The following is a 20,773-nucleotide window of genomic DNA, read 5'->3' on the forward strand; positions in this document are numbered from 1 at the left end:
TTGGAATGTTATCGGGCATAGGGAACCTCAAGTCGATTACTCATTGTATTCCTCGTAATGCTTTCTTGGTATGGTTGCTTATGGGAGAAAAATTGAGGACTCAAGACAAATTGCAGGTGTGGAATCCAAGTCTTTCTAGTGTTTGTTCGCTTTGCTTGAACGAAACGGACTCGCATGAGCATCTCTTTTTTAGTTGCCCATTTGCAAAGGTTGTATGGTCACAGGTTATTACTTACTGTGATATTCTTGTTCCATCTAGTTCGTGGAAAGATGTTGTGGTTACACTTGGCCCTATTGCCGCCAAGAAATCAGTGGAAGTCATTGTTGCTAAACTTCTATTTGAAGCTTCGGTTTATATCATTTGGCAAGCAATGAATGCTCGCCTGTTTAACACTTGCATTAGATTGATCAAATATATAAACCTAACATTGAACTAACCCATACAAAACCAATTACAAACAATTACAACCAAACACCAATTTAACAAACTAACTCGTGACACACGCTAATCGTGACTTTGCTAACATCACCAAAACTGACATTGAACCAACACCAAAATCCGAAAATAACACCTAACCCATCGCAAACAATCCAAACAAAAACCTAGAATCACCCAACTACATCCAAGAGAGACCGGTGCATCCTGAAATCCTACAACTAAACACCAAGTAAAAATCAAAGGAACCCGGAGAAATCGATTACCATCACCGGATATTGGAACAAACCAATGGGATGCCATAACATCCTTGAAAACCCCTAACCACCACAAACTGAGAAGAAGCAACACCCACGAGAAGATGACCGGAAAGAGACTAGTGTCCACAGGCAGCAACACAAGGGAAAGTCGTCGGAAAAGGAATCCGGCGAAGAAATACTTCAGATCCAGGTGACGAAGAAGCAAGAATCTGACCAACGCATGGGGTCTAGATATTCAGCCAGCCAGCATAAACTACAAACCAAACAAACATCCTCCAATGACTAGAGGTCGCCGGTTGAACACCGACGTCCCAAAACCGTCACAAACCCACCCTTTTGCCAATCGGGTAAGAGAACCACCATAAAAAATAAACACGGGACCATAAAACAACGAGGTTCGTTGAAACATAAGAGGCAAAAGATCAGAATAAATTCACTAGAAAAAGGAGACGCCGAAAAATGAAAGAAACCGGAAATGAAGAGAGGAAGCCAGTAGCAACCCACATTGACTCAATAATTAAGAGTTAAGTTGCAACTCCCGGATTATTTAAATGATGAGCTTCCGCAGTTTTTTGCCTTCTCTTTTGAAATGTCACGCTACGTGTGGAAAAGTGTATCACCATTCTTTACGATTTAATAGGTGAAAAAGAAATGCTCCCATGATAATATAATATACTCGAATGGTGTCCAATAAATTAATACACAATAATTGGAGTGACCTTGCATTTTGAGCTCTTGACAACTAAGATCATGACCAACTTTTATATTTCTCCCAAAACACTCAACTTTAACCTGATTTCCACCAATTTAACACAATTTGGCTTGAAATCACAAACTCTGTTGAAGTCCAACCCCATGACACCCGAAGTTAACCCCACGAAAGTGACAGAGGAGGATATGGGAAAGAAAATAAAGTTTTACACATGATATCTAACGGATCATAAGTCAAAGAATTGCCCGCAACACAGACCTGTTAACTATATTCAATACAATGAGGAAGAAGATGGAGAATCAAAGAGCAATAGATTAACAAAATATCAAAAAGAAAACATTTACATCCAAGATTGTACAGAAACTAGGCCAAAAAGGATGATCCAACAACTCAATCTAATTCTAATATACAGTTACTAGAAAGTTGACACTATCTATGTATGCTCTACTAAAAAAAAAAAAAGGAAAGCAGGCAACAATCCTTCTAATGCAAGGTATCAGATATCCCTCCTCCGGCAACAACATTGTCATCAACTGGTTTAGGTCCACCACATGATCTTGAAACTGATTCAAACAGTTTCTCAATCTCAGGAGCACACCTTGTAAACGATCGGCTCCAAAAGTTGTACCTTGGATTCTGCTCAATAATAATAGATGAAACAAGTTAAATGATATTACAAACAAAGAATTTCAACCTGTAATAAGCTGACCTTAAAGTTGATGAGATGATTACCTTAATGAGCTCAATGAAAGTGATCAGAAGTCCCCAAGGATGAGGACGATTAACAATCAAACGCTCCAATAGAACTCTCGTTATCTGTTCCTGAATGGCCTCCTGCATATATAGAGAAGATATATAGTACAGCTTGAAATGAGCACGTTAACGTTTGAAAATTTAAAAAGATTGATAAGGAGTGTAAAGGTCAATAACCCACCTGGTTAGTCTCAGAGAACAAGTAAAGAAGGATGAAGGAAAAGTAATGGGTATGGTTGTTTGGATAGCGCAATTGGTTTGCAACGGCATTCAAAAAGAGGTAACGTCCTTCAGTCTCTAGCTCAAATATTAGGGCTTGAAAGATGTCCAACGCAGCACCCACAAACAGAATTTGGAGTGAAGCATTGCTTGTCATTGGTTGTCCATGAGGGGTTCTTGCCTGCAGCTGCTGAATGGCCTGCAAGATTCAAGTTTCATAATTACAATTTGGTGTTTAAATATTATAATTAAATTTATAGATAAAACGTGTAATTCCACACCAATCATTTCTTAAAACTAAATAACATAGCATGTTGGTTGCCCTTCACATAATTTTAGATAAAGACACTATTCCCAGGATGTTTCAATGAACTGAGTAAACAAACCTGCATTCCAACGTAAAGTACAAGGGAGTTCATCAAAGGAACATTATATCGGGTTCCTGCTCTTGCAGCCTCAGTGGGTGAAAGAAGCAATTTCTGTTTCAATTCAGAGATAAACTGACTTCCTTGTGGCTTCGCCTGTAAAGCAACAAAAAATAAGAAACCGGTTGCAATGATAGACCAACATTAGCATGGCATCATATCTCATATATTTCAAATAAAAGAATCAGAATTAGGAACTTTCTGTTTTGCCTGCTACTCATTTCCTAGGTTAAATGTGAAGTGTGTGTGTAAATACATATAACAAGCGCAAAAGAGTTTTAAATTAAGCAAATAAATATATGTACCTTCAAATACTCGTCCACATCATTTTTCATTTGCTTGGCTTTCAAGGCTGCATCCACCTCTGAGAGAATGCGTGGTGATTGACTTATCTCAGCTAGCAGATCAATCTGTGAAAACAAAAAGGTTCCAGATCAATCAAGAACGACCAGCCATATTTATAAAAGCAATTTAGGATATGTAACATATAAATGCTTTGAATTTATTTATGTTTAACAGGTCAATTGGGTAGAACTGAAGGATTAACTAAAAGAAACAGTCCTCACAGGCTCAACAATTTGAAGTCAACAGAAGGGTATTCATATGTTTTAAGAAGTGGTAAATAATCTATTATAAGAATACGATTATTTTACATATTATTTATCAAATTTAACACATGCTTTACTTGCAATGCACACACACACACACACACACACACACACACACACACACAAGTAAGAAAATAAGATGACCTTCAAGTTGGGAGTGGAAGGATCAGGCAGCCTCATGTTGCGGGGAAATGCACTAAGTACAATATTCCGCATCTGAATGCAGCTTGGAGGAATGATATCACAGAAACTAAAATGATAATCACAAAGGAACTCTGGAAAATCATGAAGCAGCACCAAAAGCACTCTCAGTGTTCCTTTGTACAGAAAACGAACCTGCCAACAGAAAAAAAAAAATAGAAAATTCAATATTCAATACTTTCTTTTATTTATTGTAAAATACAAGTTATGAGAAAAAAACACAAACCGGCTCCCCAAGTTCAGCGTTCCTCAAGAAAGGTTCCATGAATTGAAACAAGTCAACCAGTAAGCGTTGGAAATATGGCCATCCCTTTTGACCATTTCCACTCAGCAGCTTTGGCATGAAACTTCTGTGACTTACCAGCTCAAGCCATGCAAAGCTGAAAAAGATCAAATATATTATTAAAACTGACTAGCATCGTATTCATATCACACTAATAGTAGTTATATGTAAAATAGTAATACGAGACTGACTTGTGTGTTTTATGTGGAGTGTTTGTTTATGTAGTACGTAACAAATATGGTGCTTGGAAGAGTTCCTAAAGTTTGACCAACTTTGAAGAAGTTAAGCCAAATTTGCTTTATATAATATAATAATATAAAATAACTCAATTGCTGAATGTAAGTAACCTGAATGCGGGAACTTTCAGAGGCTGCAGGGCATGGAAAGAATTCGCTAGAGTTGTCAAAACCTGTAAGAGCCCAAGCAAATTATTAGCCTAACCATGGTTGTAAGTCGGTCAAAACTCAAAAGTGGGATTTAGTCAGTAAAAGTCAGATTTATTCGTTAAAATTCGGTCAAACTAGGCCCCAACTAGGACTAGTAAAACCTTGAACCCAACAATGAAGAATCATAAAGATGAACGCATTCACAAATTGAAATTACCTGAAAGTTTGCACCTTCGAAGACTGGATCAAGAGTATTAAGGTCAAGAAGCCAGACAATGAATAACCTAAAATATGGTCTAGGGTTAAATGTTGATTTCCTCTCCTCTGAATCCTTTTGAATAAATCTCACTGTCACTGCTAACACCTGAAGCACAACAGTATAATTTATACACAGTTACCAACTGCAACTCTTCAAAAAAAAAAAATCAACTCAATTAAAAAAGTGAACCTTCGACAGAAGTGCCAGCTTGCTTAATTCATGGTCAGTAGATGAGAACTGGAATTATGACAAAAACAAACACCATGTTGAGTGTTACAAAATTTCAAAAAGATGTCACAGTACAAGAGTCAACGGGCCCTACCTTCAGTATCGCAAAGACAAGTGATGCATAGATATCAATGGCATAGAACGATATATTCGGAGTTTGTTGATGAGATTGTACAGCACCCTCAGAAGTCAAAAAACAGTGCTTTACAGCAATATCCTGGTGAAAGCAGAGAAGAACACAACTATTGTCATATGGTCTGATTGGATATAACTCAAGGTTTTTCGGCGCATGGTTTTAAAAGAAAAAAATTTTTACCAAAAGACAGCGGAAAAGGCGGTCTGATACATCATCTGGTTTCATCAACCCAGATTGCTGCAGTTGTAGAACAAACCGAGCAACTAATTGATCGTTCACACCAGGCAGTTCATATATCCGGACCCATTCCGCAAATACCCGAGACGCCTGTTAAAATATATACTTTTTTACTTAGATATTCATCTTCATAACAATTAAGACACTACACAATATCACATACCTGATCACGGAAAGCAGGATCCGGTTCTGAAGAATCCAGAACATTGGTGTCATCTCTAGTCACCTGTTCCAATAAACAAGAAAGTTAGATTCGCAGAATGTTATCTTATGACAACAATAGAACAACAGGAAAGAAGTAACTCCACCTTTTTGTCTTTTTGCTGTCTGATAGAATCATCCTTGCCAGTAGGATTCCTAGCAATTTCAACAAGCCGTTGTAGGGCCTCAGAAGCATCAGGCCTCGTTGCAAGCTGCACCTTATTCTTGTCAGAATGAATGATCTATAACTGAGATAAAGTATAAGAATATATACACGTACGATCTAACCTTTGCCAATGCATCAACAAGATTATGAAGTTCAGATATTACTCTTGCGTCACTAGCTACTAATGCTTGGATTAATGAAACTGCAAATTCTGTCGCGACTTCTGCAGATAATATAACATTTTTTATAACTGAAAAAGTAAAGTCGATAAATTTATGCAGTATAAAGGACAATATAGATATAGATTATATTATGTGTACACGTACTGTTCTTTCCAGCATCAAGAAGCTTTGCCATGTGAACGTTATACTCGGCAAGGTTCAACAAATCCCTGCGGATTAAGCCAATAGTAATATCTTTGTTGAATTTCCTATCTTCATCAGAATATATTACCTGTGGGATCAAATGTGAGTGAGTAAAAAAAATACACTGAAGTAACAAAAATTTTGTCCCAAAAGAACAAGCAGCATTATCAAGGTAGAGGTAAAAAATGAAAATACCCAAGTAGTCAGTTCTTTCCCAACAAGCTTGCTAACATCACGAATGGCAGATAAGATGGCAATATGAGCACCAACATGAGCAGTGTTCGATGCATTTTCATACAAACGTTGGAAGACCTGTGACAAGGTTAGATCCAACATCAAATCAAAATACATATTGATAAAATGGTGAAAAGATATATACAGGAAATAGATAATAAATGAATTTACCTTCTGAGCCACAGCCGATGCAGCCTCATCCCGACTAATGCATCTGAGAATGATCCCAGGCACTTCTCCAATAACAGACTGAAACAACCTCCCGATAAGAACTTGGAAAACAAGTAAACAAGTTGAAACATATTACTTTTAAAGATATATATGAGAAAAACATTACCTGAATTTCGGCTTCTTTAGCATCAGCAGCTATCAGTGATTCCAGCTGAACAAAATTTGAAAGGTTTGGTAAGCTCTACAGCATTATATTTATATTTCATAGTAATAAACATAAAAGAAAAGAGAAGTATGTAAGATTTCTTCGTTCATTTGAAATTATTTAAATTTTAAGACCCTATCAAGAGAGTTTCACATCAAACATGCGTAATCGCATCATTAACACTTTCAAAATCACGCTCTTATCAGAGTGTTTAGCCAAAACTTATGTATACACGCAAGTATGCTATGAAAGTGAGAACAATCTGGACCTTCTCTGAGATAGACTGGTATTTGTCCACCGCGTCTTTAGTAGTCAACGCTGGTTCAGCTGAGGCACTTGTATTGCGATCTGGAGCAGACGGTGAGGGCAAAGGCTGTGCATAGAGTCCCGATTCCTAACAATACATACAGACCAAGTGTTAGGCAAAAAACATGAACAACAACGAATCTCAAAAGCTTGAGCCCAGGCTTATGACACATGTACTAACTTTTGAAACACTGGAAGTTTCTGGTAAGTGCAGTTCGGGAGCTGACACTGAAGAAAACGAAGAATGAACAGCTTCGTTCTCAAAGTTGTGTGAACCGATACCACCACCCATACCGCTATGTACCGATGAACCACTAGAATATCAAAACAAGAGATTAATGTAATAAAGTAAAACCATCAGACCAATCAAACATATAAAAGAGAAAACATAACATGCCACGCACCTAAGGAGGTTGACTGAAGTAGGCTCGATATGTTCAGTATCCAAGGAATGTGCTACAGTGTTGATACCAGTATTAGATGAGAAAATACCAGAGTTCAGTTGCCCTGAAGCTGAACTGTACCCACGGTGTACAGAACCAGTTCCTGGTGGGCCAGAGAGACCAAGAGGGACAACATTGGAACTCTGGTTGGACTGGTTTTGCCAGGGTAAGCGAACAAAATCCTGCACAAAATAGTCTATTAGTATTGAATTGTATACTTACTTAAAAATCAATCGTAGATTAACAGTATACCTCATAAACACGCTGTTGAGAATGGGATAAACGGCCAGGTTTAGGACGCAGAGCTTCTGGCAAGACCCCTACATGACCTTGTGCATGGAGGTTTGCATCAAAATAGGATGGACCTAACCCTTCTCTCTGTTTCCTTCTTATCGAAAGCTGAGGTGCGAGTTCACTATCTATTGTTTGTACAGCCTGCATACAACAAAATTTATCAATGCCATTCAGATGTAATTCATAATACAAACAATCAATTTACAAATCAAAACTTCATCATCAATTAAAATAATCTAACCTTTTCGGTTGCAGCCTGTTCAATTAATGCACAGCCCAAGTCAAGGTTGTCATTAGTAACAAGCTGAAGTGCATGTTCAAGCAGTTCACTTCCAATATTCAAATTCAAAGCCTGAAGATTGTTTCTTAGCTGACTTGATATTGACCCGCGAAGAGGTTCCTGATAACAGGGCAGATCACCGTCAACTACAAATTAAGATACTATAACACTCACAATTTGAAGTAGTTATAAGTAGTTAATGAACTACCTTGCACGTCACATGAGCTAGACTTCCAGCCAGGCTTGCAACCATCAAGTGAGCTGCACTGTGAATACGGCTCTCATCTGACTCCATAGCATAGTCCTGAAGTTGTAGGCACAAGCTTACTCAGTAACATTTGAGCACCAAGTGTAAGTTAAAAGAGTAGAAGCTAAAAGAACACAATGTACTTTATAAAATGTTACAAACACTTGTAAATATTGGAAAGTACAATGGGTTCTTTGACTTCTACCCTAACAAACACAACAAACAGACTGGACTAACGTAAGATCACCTTTAAGACAAGTTCCTTTGTTGTCTGAGTGGCTATAGACACACTACGCTGCACGATGTTGACAACTATATCTTTAATAGCAAGCTCCATGGACAATCCAAGCACACTGTAAAACAAACAATAAGTTGTATAAAGGAAGAAATGTTTAATTTAATAACCACAGAGGGGGCAATGTAATGCAAGTATGCAACCAATCAATAAGTTAAGATGGGTTTTTGGTGGATAAAGCCAACCAACTAACACTAATTATATTAGCCCATTTTGTCCAAGGGTTGCAAACATTGGTGTCTTAACTCTTAAATACGATCACCATAACTATAACTATATTACTACTATGGCAATATATTTTCCTTTAAATAATAGACGTTAGGAAACTGTAGCCATTTGAAGCCTGTTGGGTGAATTTTAAAGCAGTTTTCAACTTTTTCTTACAGTTCTGTTTTTATCAAGTAACAAGATAGCACGGCCTAAAATAACCTATTCACATACAAACGGGTTGAATTGACACATCTGTAATTAAAAACCGAGGGAAAAATAGAACCTCTGGAAGTGCAAATGCAGGCCTAGAGCTTGAAGCTTAGGATTAATAATAACTTGACCGTCCATACTCGATGATGGTAGCTGCAAAAACGACCATCATTACAACAGGGATAAAAAAATATACAAGATAAATACAAATAACTCCACCATACCTGACCCACTGTAAATGGCATCTGTGCATGTAGATGTCCTTGAACAGATGGAAGCTTATCAGCTAAGCCTAAAGCTGCCATCTTCTCATCCTCACTTAAAGTAGCAGTTGGAAGATGGGGAGGAGTAGCATACTAACCAACAAAACAATAAAAATGAAAAAGTCATAATTAGACCACGAAGGCAGTTATGCAGATAATTGTATATAGTTTTACATTTTAGGGCTGCAAACAAGTCAAACTTGAAATCCAACACAAACCCTCTCATGCTAAACTCTATCTTACGCAAGCTCATAAAAATTAACATGATATCTTATGTTTGAGCCCTATGTAACATGTCACAGTGTTGTACAGATGATTAAGGTTGAGAATGAGTTGATGAGCGGAAGGATATGACCAGAGACCGGTAACAAACCTGAGACAATATTCGTGAATGACCACCAGGATGAGATGAATTACCAACTTCAACTGGTAATTCGACTTGATTTAGACTCGATACGTTGTTGGATTTTACTTCCCCAACAACAGGTTGCTGACTCGATACAACATCCTTGTTAGAGAAGTCAGGGTTTCCTTCAACTTCTCTCACTTTGTCCTTGAGAAGGGATGATGGGTTTACTGCCTTAAGATCCACATTAAGATTCTTGAACAAAACCTGAAAATTCACAAAAATATTTATTAGCATTTACCATCACCAATATGGAGTTTTCTGAAAGATTAATATTAATATACACCAGTTCAGCTAAAGCAAAATAAGAATTACCTCAATTTCAAATTTGAGATTCATTTTGAGATTTGGCATTGCATAAATCTCAGCAAGTAATCCAAGAATTCCCATAGTCCAAGGATTAGGAGGTTGATATGCAAGGCTGTTATGGCATGCCTCTAAAATCTACAAAGTGAACACACATATATGTTACCCCATCATCCTTTGACAAAACAAATAAGGTTAACAGATAAAATTTTCACTGTTCAAGCGAAGGTAAAATTGACCAATTAGTCTATGTACCTTGGAGCAAAATGGAATCACTGCAATCATTAAACCCTTTTCATATGCCTGAAGAACATGAAACATAGGTGTCAGCATTTTTTAAACTAATCATAATCACTAAAGCAAGATACGTTAGGTCAAAAAAAAAAAATGTATAACCTCGATAATTAAAGCCTTTGGATCGATCTCCCTAGCACGCAGAACATGGTTTCTACTAATTGTGATCTTTCCTAGCCACCCTCCGAGATTCTTCAGCAAGGAACGTTCTTCTGAACTTGACTTTATAAGATCAGATCCTAGAAGAACCTGCAACATCACCATATGATATTTCAAGTTCAAATTATGTGCAGAATATCATCATTTCAGATAACCACGAGAACAATAAAATGTACCTTGCAGTTCTCATAGGTAGCTTGAACGATCTCTCTTGTTAACGTTTTTGAGTTCGCTTTCTCAAGAAACTTCAGGTACAAGTCATGAAAATTTGGTTCAATACTCGCCCTGCAAATAAGAGCAGTTAGTCACTCCAAAGGAAATAATGACTTATAAGCTATTAGTACATTAAGATGCAATCAAAGATCTCAAAAATAATACAAGGATAAAAGAATACTAACCTTTTCATAACCATATACTGCGCAAACCAAGGATAGTACTGTTCTTTCAAAACTTCCGTAAATTCCTTAGCTTTAGCTTCAATGTTGGCAGCCGATAAATTATTGATTATAAATGAAATCTTATCCTGAGTTTCTGATGGTGGGGCCTGTAATGGAGATGCATATTTTGTTAATAAATACGGTTATATGCACAATATAAACATATTCATCACAGCCAAACTCAATCTGAACGAATAAATGGTGAGCATCACATTCAAAAGACCCTGTAGTTTATTAGTATTTAAATGCAAACACAATCTTTCAATTTAGTACCAAAACTGGTCATCGTTACCTCTATGGGAGTTTCTCTGCGCTCAGCAGCAGCAACAAGTGTTTCAATGTTCAAAGCAGACCCAAACCCTGCATCGGATAATAAATAAAAAAACATCATAAACAGAAGGTAAAGTAAACAAGACCTACAGACTCACAGAAGCATATGAATACATGGAAGAAGAAGAAAAGGCTAAAAATAAGTTTAGAACATAGCAACTTACTTGCTGAAGTAACTGATCTGGATGGGCGAACGAAAGCAGGTGAAGAGGCCAATGCAGATGAGGAACTAACTGTACTCTGAGGCTGCATTCAATGATGATCAGCAACAGAAAATTGATTAAGGAGAAAAACATCTTGTTAATAATAAGTTACAATAAAGTGGTTACCTTCGGGATGGTAACAGGATCATTTGATGGAGCAACTGAGACTTGTCCTGGCTTCATATAGTTGGATGAAGTTACAGATGCTCTCTGTCTTTCATCTAGATAGGTTTGATTCCTCTGTTGAAGCTGGATTGGGGAAGATACCTGAGAACCAAGCTGGGGACCACCTGATCCAATCGCAGGGAAAGATGAACCCGACATCTACAGAAAAAACAAGCAAGTGAATCCCAAATCTACCAAACTAGTATACTCCATCTAGTTAGCATATAAATGAGCCTTTTGCTATGTTATATTGAATATTGATTGATATGCAATCTGCAATTAACCTATTAATATGTATTTTAATGTGCTGTTAGAAATGAATTTAATGTGCCTCGATAACCATACATTTAATGTGAGGAGATTTATCCAAGTTAATTTAAACATAACATAAAGACTGAACACACACACACATATATACATGCATACATATGTACATATATACATATGTACATATATACATATGTACATGTACATACACATATACACATACACACAAACATATATACATATAAATATACATACATATATGCATATATACACACATATGTACATAGATAGATACATGTATACATACATATATACACACATATACATACATACATAGATACATGTATACATACATACATAGATACATGTATACATACAAATATAAATACATATATACATATAACATATATATATGTGTGTGTGTGTGTGTGTACATTTTTTTTTTTTTTTTGCTAAAATAACGAATACTATAAAACCAAGATCTTCATCAAAGAATGAAGATCTAACCCGATACAACGAATCCAAATGGCTCGAAACAAGAAAAAACAAGCAATCAAAACAAAACGGGAAATCAAAACAAAATGGGCAATCAAATTGGAAAGTAAAGACTCCCATATAACCAACTATGCACATAAAAAACAACAAAAAATCACACCAGCATAACATGAAAGATCTACCTCAACAGTTGCTAGTGGAACAGAACTATGATGTTGGTCATTAACCGGATTGTGGGCTGCATCTGATTCAGGGTGGCCTGATGAAATTCTGGTGAGTGCCCTTTCAATGAAAGCAACAAGCTCAGGATGAGTACCACGTAAATGTGATATTTGTAAAATATGCTGACAGTATTGTGGCCACTCAGTCAGACGATCCACAAACTTCTCCAGTGCCTTTGTACCAAACGCAAACATCTGCACACACAAACAAGTTTAATCACTAATGAAACAAAACACAAATGGACTAGATAACATCACCAGATGTGTTAGTACTAACTTTGGAATCTGCAGGTTTACGCAATGCATCCAAAACAGCTCGTAAGGCAATACCAAGGGTAAGATGTGTCACCAATTGGTTCTTAATAAGCAATCCTGCAATTACAAATTATAAAATGTGTAAGTGGTAACTTATAAAACTAGATAAAGTAAATAAACAGTAATCAAAGTACCATATTTATATAAAAAAAATAACTCAAATTCATAACATATCAAGATGATCCCTTACCAAAGAGCACCGCAGCAAGTTTTAGTTGTCTGTCAGGGTATCTATTGAAAAACTTGTACTCTTCGAACAGATTCGCAATCATACACTCAAATATTGAATGTTCCCTGTGAGATAACATTGTAAGTACTAAATCAACCATATATATGCAAGAATCATCTTAAACTGGCATTCTGCTAGGTAAATCCAATAGAAAAAATTGAAGTCATAACAGATCTGTTCATACAAAGGACTCAAAGAATCAGGAAATGTTTAAAAACTAGGCAAACGCCTAAACAATAGTCAACTGCACTTATACAGCAGTATAAACTAAATATGTTGTCATTTCAATATAGCTCCCTTTAAAATCTAGACATAATAAATACCTAAGTTCAAAGTTTACAACATTGTAACTACAATTTACTATAACATAAACAATAATACACAGATCGCTATTTCCAAGAAAATTACAAGTGAAAGACAAACCTTTTTTCAGATGATTCCTTGAATCGGGCCAGCATTTGAATCATTTCATCAACAGTCAACTGAGCAGAGAACATTTGCTGGAAATAAGAGTTAGCCTCGGTCTCTATATCATCCGCATATACTTCAGATGTTGATGAATCAGTGCCACCATTGTTTTTCAACCTTGTACTGTTGGTAAACTTCAAAAGTAGTCTTTCCATTTCCTTAGCACGCAAGTTAGATGAAAGCAAGCCTGCATGTGGTTGAACAACCTGAAGACAAGATAAAAACTGTATTAGGGTTTAACCTAATGATAAACATATTAAGTACATGAATATTAGGAATGTACAACCTTTGAAAACACGGGAGCTGTCTCCATACATAGACTCCAGATGTTACCAGAGTTATGAAAACGATTGGGCGATTCCTGAACACCAAACTCCACCTCCTTCAAGAATCGAAGGCACTCCTAAAAAGATAACAGACACAAAATACTATCATCTTCAAACTCATTTTCTTTAAGATCATGTTAAACAATGTAGAATGATGTAATGATGTATTAATGTACAACAATCATTACTAACTACCTCAACGAAAGTATCTCTGTAAGTGCTTAAATTTGAGCTTAACCACTTCTCTAGATCAATGAGGTCTTTTCGAGAAGCTAATGCAGCCAGCTTAATACCCAACGACAAGGGTACTACATCCAATACAGGAGTAACAATCTGTAATGAAGAACACTATTTTAGCACATACTAATAAAACATTTTCTTCATTCTGCTACTTTCGAATGAACATTACAGATAGCATAGACAGTGTTATATACTGTGTGTATTACAAGTTACATGCAACGAAACAGATCATGCACATTCTACATAGCCATAGATGGAAAAAAGTGAATCCTGACCTTTAATTCCTGGCATATATCCAAGACTCCTTCAATCTTTTCAGGATCCATGTTCAGTGCATCATTTAAGACTCTTAAGAATAAAGAAGGATTAACATGCCAAAGATGAAGCAGAACGCCACCCAGAGATGCATTTTTAAGAATCACAGGAAGAACAGCCAAAGAAACTTCATTTTGCATGAGATTATATGATGTCTGCATAGTTTGAAGATACATGAAATCAACAAATACATCTTTATAGAGAAACAGATAAACTAGTCAGTAATGTGAGAGGACAATACATTAACATGGGCCATCCCAACTAGCAGCATTTCAGGGCAATGCTTAATAGGATATTCAAGTAGCGATCGAACAGACTTTGCGAGGCCTCTTTCAGCTAACTGGGACAAGACCTCCAAAAGGTCAAGGCATAACCAAGCATTGTTTCCATGACCAGATTGAAACTTGTAACTATTAACTGCTTCAATATTTGCCTGCAAGAATAGATTTAGATACCTCGATGTTGGATTAATCAAGCAGCAAAAGCAAATATGAAAATATGGATTTTCATACCAATTGCCTTTTGCAGTGTACAAATGAGAACACTTCGGGGGGTGCAGAAACAGCATACTTCAGAAAAGAAAGCTGGCCCTCAGTATTTCTCCAAACATTGCCACAAACAGCAGCCAAAGGAAAGGGATCCTGAATTGTTATTTACAAAAAAAGAGTTACTTTGTAAATATCAGCTTCAGTAACAAAATTAGAAGTAAAGAACACGAAAAAAGCATACCTGGGATGCATGTTTGTAACACGAAATCAGTGCTGAAAATGCCGCCTCATCCGGGATGTAGAACCCTTCATGATCAAGTTGCTCCATCACAGTTGACCAGCGTATTCCAGGCGCCTACACATATTAGTATTGGTAAATTTTGGACACTGAAAACTTGAACATTCATCCAAAACAAACAAAAAAAGAGAAATAAAAATGGTACTAACAAGCTGCTTGATTGAATCTATCAGGACATCAAAGTTCCAAGAAGTTAATGAGGGCACATCCGATAGACTCCCTCTACCAAAATCAGAATAAAATGTTGATAATGCAATTCCATTGTCTTGAACAACACCATCAGATCGAACAACTGTGCCAATAATCTTGGCAACAGTAACTTCGGTTAATGGTAAAACCAAGGATAACAAGTCTTTGCATATTGTTACATTTAAGGTGCACTTATAGCTCAATTCTTTTAATACACCAGACATGTTCCTTTCCCTGTCCATTTCTGCCACAATGGCATCAAACTCATTGTCATTGGCTTCACTGAAAAAATCCATGTTCCTGAAATATTATATTTTGTAAAGATTACTAATAGTCACCACTCAAAAAGAGGGAAAAGGCATAAACATAAGAAAACGACTTGAATATTCACCTAAATGACTTGGAATCTTCAAAATCATCTGACATGAGAGGATTCAAGATAAACTCAGAATCCTTATCAAACTGAACCAGAGATAACAACTGCTTAAATGAATCGACATGTTTAGACAGGACTTCAGATTTATTAAGGAACAGTAATACATCCTGAACATAGTCAGAGGCGGGCACAGAGGACTGGGTAGCAGATAATTCCTCAATCTGCCCCATACAGAAGTTTTGTCCTACAAAAAGAAATGTAATCATCATGTAAGCATACATGTAAAAACTCAAGATAAACAGTATTAAATAGGGGGGATAACCGTACCAGCCATTCTAATTTCATTATTATCTGAATCTGCCAAAGCCAGACCAAATCCAAGCTTCTCATATGCCGATAATTGTAATGCAACAGATAGATTATCCAAAAATTCTTCAGTGATTGTTTCTGGCCTTACAGACATGGAGAATACAGTACTAAAATTTGGCTTTTCCAACAGTTCTCTAAAAAGTGAAGTAACTACAGGCTCTAAACGAGTACTTCTCAAGTCCCTTCCATAAACATTAAAGTGACTCAAGCAGGTCTCCAGAAGCAAAATACTACCATCCGTTCCAAAATCAACATACTGCATAAGATGTCACAAAGTGAACAAAAAGAACCCATCAGTTGAGTACTCAAAATAATTAAACTTTATACAATAGGTTTTGCACCCAAACCAAACTATGACTTAGTAGCCACCTTCACATGGTAATAGAACGATTATATCCCTAGACCACAACTATCCACACAAATACAAGTGACTAAAAATCCATTGTAACCAACGATATTCCACGAGTTAAAAAATATATATTCAGCAAAGTACACATTCCAGGCAACAGGATACTAAAACATCAAAAAAGAAATCGGAACTATTAGAGTGGAAACATCATCGAAAAGTATCAATGATGCCACTTCTCCATATTACCCTAGTGTATTTTAGTTTTTGTATATTTATCACGAGCTCGTTTATCAAAAACAGAATCGTCGGTTTGACTGCTTCAGTACTTCTTTCATTAACTTGTTCCCCCAAGTAAACTTTTGTAGCACAAAATGGTTGTAATCCCATTATGTTCTCATTATATTATAATTCGTTCTATTCTAAAGGACTTAACAAAGATCATGCTTAATAAGGTCACTAGTCCAAGTTCAGCCAATAATTGTGCATGTATAATATACACACACACACACACACACATTGCCATTAGTAAACTTCCAACCAATCTCATTTTACAACACAAATTAAACTCACTCAAGATACAGTCATATTCAGCATTTGAAACATCTACTGTATCATCTTTCAAGTAGATCAATCGCTAGAACACAAACAGATGAAAAGATAATACAAAATCCTTATATGTATAATACCTGAGAGAGTTGGCGATACACAGAGTCGGAATTGGATTCGTTCAAGCTGTCGAATAACGACCGAATTTCAGTTGAAAGTCTTTCGGACAACGGAATCATTGTGATATAATCAGACTGATTAATCAATTTTGCGATCAATAAACTAGGGTTTCTGACGGGAAAAATTTGGGATTTTTCTTTTAACTGCGAGAATAATAATAGCAAAGTAAAAATTTTGTGGGTGTTGTAAGCGTGTTTATATATGTCATGTGTGTATCGAAATAGATCAGGTGGATTTATTTTTTCATCCTTTTTCTTTATATACATTACAACTTTGTCCCATATCTTTTATTTTTTCTATCAAAGTGGTATATTTTGACTCTGATATTTTCCTAAACATATCAAAACACAAACTTGGAGTACCTTTCATTTTGTAGCACTTTTAACTTTTGAATTTTTGTTTTTTTTTTTTTTTTTTTGTTTTCTAGTTCACTTTCATTTCATAAAGTAAAAAAATTACTCTGTATTTGATATTTCTTAACTTTCAACAACATTAAAAAATTAGTAATATCAAAACAAATTCCCAAATAATTACATATTACTACATTACATTAACATGTTAAAGTGTTAAGTTTAATACTCTGATAATAATTCTAATAATAATATTAATAATTAACTAGCTGGAGACCCGCGACTTCGCGGGGCTTTTTGAGTGTTTAATGAAGAGTAATGTTTAAAATGATTGTATTACAGTAAGGTAGTAGCGTTATATTTAACATGTTCGCTTTCGGTTTGTTGCATGTTGCTTGTCAAACATCTCATTCCTGGAAAATCCTGCCAAATAGCGATCTTCGGTGAGGAACTACATACAGAGAACATGTTAGATCTGATGAAATTATCAGTTTAATAGTACCCGTTGGACACAATAATAATGGAATGTTAAAACATTGGTTTCTATAACATGATGAAAATATTGCATTAAAAAGTAGATTGTAGTCGTGTTGTTGTAACAACAAACATATATTACCTTAGTATATTAACAGTATGGTTGTTATAACGAAAACACCAAACCTAAAATCGATCAAAAATGTATTGCGGTATCATTTTATAAAACTGTCTATAATCGATCAATTATTACGTCTAGCCAATAAATTATTACACCATATTAAGTTAAATAATGTGACTACATCATCCTAATACAAAAAGCCGATTAAGACTTAAAAACTTAAAAATATTTATCGTAAGTCTTTCTTTTCCTAACTATTATATGTCGTACATGATTTCGTATTTATGTTGCCTTTCCCTCTTTTTACTTTCATCCTCTATCAGCTCCTGGTTTGTTGAACACTTGAACCAACATCTCACTACCTGCATCACTACTTTCGTGCATCTAAGTTGAAGGCTCATTTGAAAAAGTTATTGATTAAGTGTGTCAATTTCAACCCAATTTGATTAGGTTAAGCTGTAAAAGAATAGTTCAAACGGTTTCAATGGGTCAAAACTTGCCCAAATTGTATCAAAAAAGCGTAAATTTTGTGAGTTTGTTCCCAAATCTGTGTGCCAACTTGTATATTTTGCTACCATTTAGGTATTTTTCTTCTTCATATTAGTATTTAGTATGCAACAACAGTTGAAATCATAATACCTGCTAATATTTTCTCCCAATGAGGTATGAGTGAAAAATATGGTTTCCATTTATTTGTCTTGAACATTTAATATAAAAAGATACTCCCTCCGTCTCATATTAATAGTCCACAGACAAAAAACACACAGGTTAAAAAAATATCATAGAAGTACTGTACTTTCTGCTTATTTTTCAGTTTTACCCTTACCTTTTAGTTCTCCATTAATCCTATCCACATACATTAAGGGCATAATATAACTTATGCTTCTTATTTTTTTCTATTTATGAAAGTGAACTATTAATTTGGGAAATTCCAAAATGGAATACTGGACTATTAATATGGGATGGAGGGAGTAAACATCAAGAAGAGACTTGCATGTGTGGGATCAATGATACCATCAACCATTAGATCCTCATTCAGCCAATACCTTGCCACTGGATACAAATTCAAGACCTGAAAGTATATTATAAAGAAGGAATTTTTTAGTTCTAGGATAATATTCACCAAAGGTAGGGAAATTAAAACGGGTATTATTAGGTTGTAGAGACCCACATACACTCTTTAACCAATCTTTTTTGAATTTATTTATATAATATAATAATTATACTACTACGTTTATCCCTTTGCATAAACAAATTGAATATATTTAAGCCCAAACATACAACAATAATATTTTACCATGGGCTCCAAGTATCTGGCAATTGAAACACAAACTCTCAAATTTGGGTCAGATGGGTCAAGCGTTCGGGTCAATTGGGTCTTCAAAAAAATTAGCCCCGACAATGTAAACCAACGCTTAAAATATGATCCAATGAGTTTTCCTTTAACCTATTGGGTCATACACAAGATATAAAAGAACGGGTCAAATAGGTATAAAATACTAAAGTTCAATAAAGAGAAACAATGAAAGCATCAAATGGGTTTACTATTTTTGTAAAACAAATTTCAACATTTCTATTTTTATAACATTTAAATGTATTTATTACTATTTCAAAAAAAAAAAATCATCAAAATATATCTGAAATTGAAGTACATGAATCACCTGTGTCTACCACCAGCAATCTCTCAAAACCGATCATCGTACATATAAAATGCACATGCAGACAGCACTACAGATGGCAATTCTGGTGAGTCTGGTCAGTTTGTTAACCACAATAGTCTCAAATTATGGTGATGATTATAATACACAAAATATTTGTACATGACCTATGTAATTTGTACATGTGTATTAGACAATGTTAGTTATTTATATTATAACATGAGTAGACCGAATGTTTGTTGCACCTGTTATTACCGAGTTTCTGTCTTCTGCCCGTCCTTGAAACTTAAAAGAGAATGTAATCCTTAACCAAGTTGACTTGCTTTTATCAGTCACATTTGTCTTACACGCCTAATGTAAAAGTTAAAATGTTAAAGAGAAAAACACAATAAGTAAAGCGTAAAAGGTGATCAACTTTATAATTTATAATATTGATCAACTATGCTTGGGTTTTGCACCAAACTTTAAGATCTTCATTACATGACCACATAGCAACTCGATTACGCCTTTCAAGGTAGATACTGATTAAAGAGAGGAAATAGTTTACTTATGTACAATTTCAATCTAAAACAGATAACGATAAACCCCACAACCTTTAAGAAGAAAAAAAACCTAATCTAGGAAATAGTTTACTTATGTACAATTTCATCCGCATAGATGTTGCGATTGAATCCGAACCTTAACTTGAAAAAACCTAATCAAATCCAAAACCATAAATCAATAATTACATTTAATAATAAGAAAAGATGAAGTAAAACCCTAACTTGATGAAGATGATACCCAGGAAAACTTTCATATATCAAACTCGTAAGCCTACAACTTAAAAGGTAAAAAAGGATCATACCTACACTAAAATAGTTGTAGAAGACTCCTTGGTAGCAAGATACTTCCTTAGGCAATTTCTCTTCATTTCCTAAACCATGCAAAAAACCATCAAGATTCAAGTTATTCGGCTGTTACTAAAAAAGGTTTCGAAATATACAAATTACAGTCAATATAGAACAATAAGATATAGTAAAGAACAGGTAATCAAAACAAATTCCAGTAATTAGACTATCATAACCGAATCTATGAATAGATAGTAAGCTGATGATCGATTCCAGTAATTCGACTATCATAACCGAATATATGAATCGATAGTAATTCGACTGACTAAACCGACCCGC

At 35.4% G+C, this 20,773-nt stretch overlaps 1 protein-coding gene across 1 annotated transcript; it reads right to left on the reverse strand.

Annotated features, from left to right (window-relative positions):
* Positions 1 to 1,704: 1,704 nt before the first annotated feature.
* Positions 1,705 to 17,154, reverse strand: LOC139853083 (uncharacterized). The gene is made up of 51 exons (XM_071842445.1): positions 16,965 to 17,154; positions 15,888 to 16,185; positions 15,576 to 15,804; positions 15,145 to 15,484; positions 14,939 to 15,052; positions 14,722 to 14,850; positions 14,451 to 14,642; positions 14,170 to 14,364; positions 13,850 to 13,987; positions 13,615 to 13,731; positions 13,284 to 13,534; positions 12,822 to 12,925; positions 12,594 to 12,688; positions 12,278 to 12,511; positions 11,295 to 11,492; positions 11,130 to 11,211; positions 10,928 to 10,995; positions 10,597 to 10,742; positions 10,375 to 10,483; positions 10,142 to 10,288; positions 10,001 to 10,048; positions 9,755 to 9,883; positions 9,407 to 9,646; positions 8,995 to 9,126; positions 8,844 to 8,923; positions 8,303 to 8,408; positions 8,017 to 8,112; positions 7,770 to 7,928; positions 7,487 to 7,669; positions 7,196 to 7,416; positions 6,973 to 7,105; positions 6,754 to 6,879; positions 6,447 to 6,491; positions 6,281 to 6,358; positions 6,071 to 6,187; positions 5,837 to 5,963; positions 5,633 to 5,733; positions 5,452 to 5,556; positions 5,307 to 5,369; positions 5,087 to 5,233; positions 4,865 to 4,987; positions 4,732 to 4,779; positions 4,501 to 4,647; positions 4,245 to 4,306; positions 3,841 to 3,994; positions 3,558 to 3,749; positions 3,111 to 3,215; positions 2,767 to 2,901; positions 2,343 to 2,579; positions 2,141 to 2,242; positions 1,705 to 2,044 (listed from the first exon to the last, which is right to left on the reverse strand). Exons 1-51 carry the CDS (start codon positions 17,061 to 17,063, stop codon positions 1,892 to 1,894), a joined length of 7,179 nt encoding a protein of 2,392 aa, XP_071698546.1. The 5' UTR covers positions 17,064 to 17,154; the 3' UTR covers positions 1,705 to 1,891.
* Positions 17,155 to 20,773: the final 3,619 nt, after the last annotated feature.

Source organism: Rutidosis leptorrhynchoides, chromosome 6 (assembly GCF_046630445.1).
Source record: "Rutidosis leptorrhynchoides isolate AG116_Rl617_1_P2 chromosome 6, CSIRO_AGI_Rlap_v1, whole genome shotgun sequence".
Classification (NCBI taxonomy): Eukaryota; Viridiplantae; Streptophyta; class Magnoliopsida; order Asterales; family Asteraceae; genus Rutidosis; species Rutidosis leptorrhynchoides.

Coding starts and splice junctions, on each gene's coding strand:
- LOC139853083 (XM_071842445.1), bottom strand. CDS start 17,063: ATGATTCCGTTGTCCGAAAGACTTTCAACTGAAATTCGGTCGTTATTC. Junction 6,359..6,446: donor CTAAAGAAGCCGAAATTCAG/GTAATGTTTTTC, acceptor AGGTTGTTTCAG/TCTGTTATTGGAGAAGTGCC. Junction 2,580..2,766: donor TACTTTACGTTGGAATGCAG/GTTTGTTTACTC, acceptor TGAATCTTGCAG/GCCATTCAGCAGCTGCAGGC.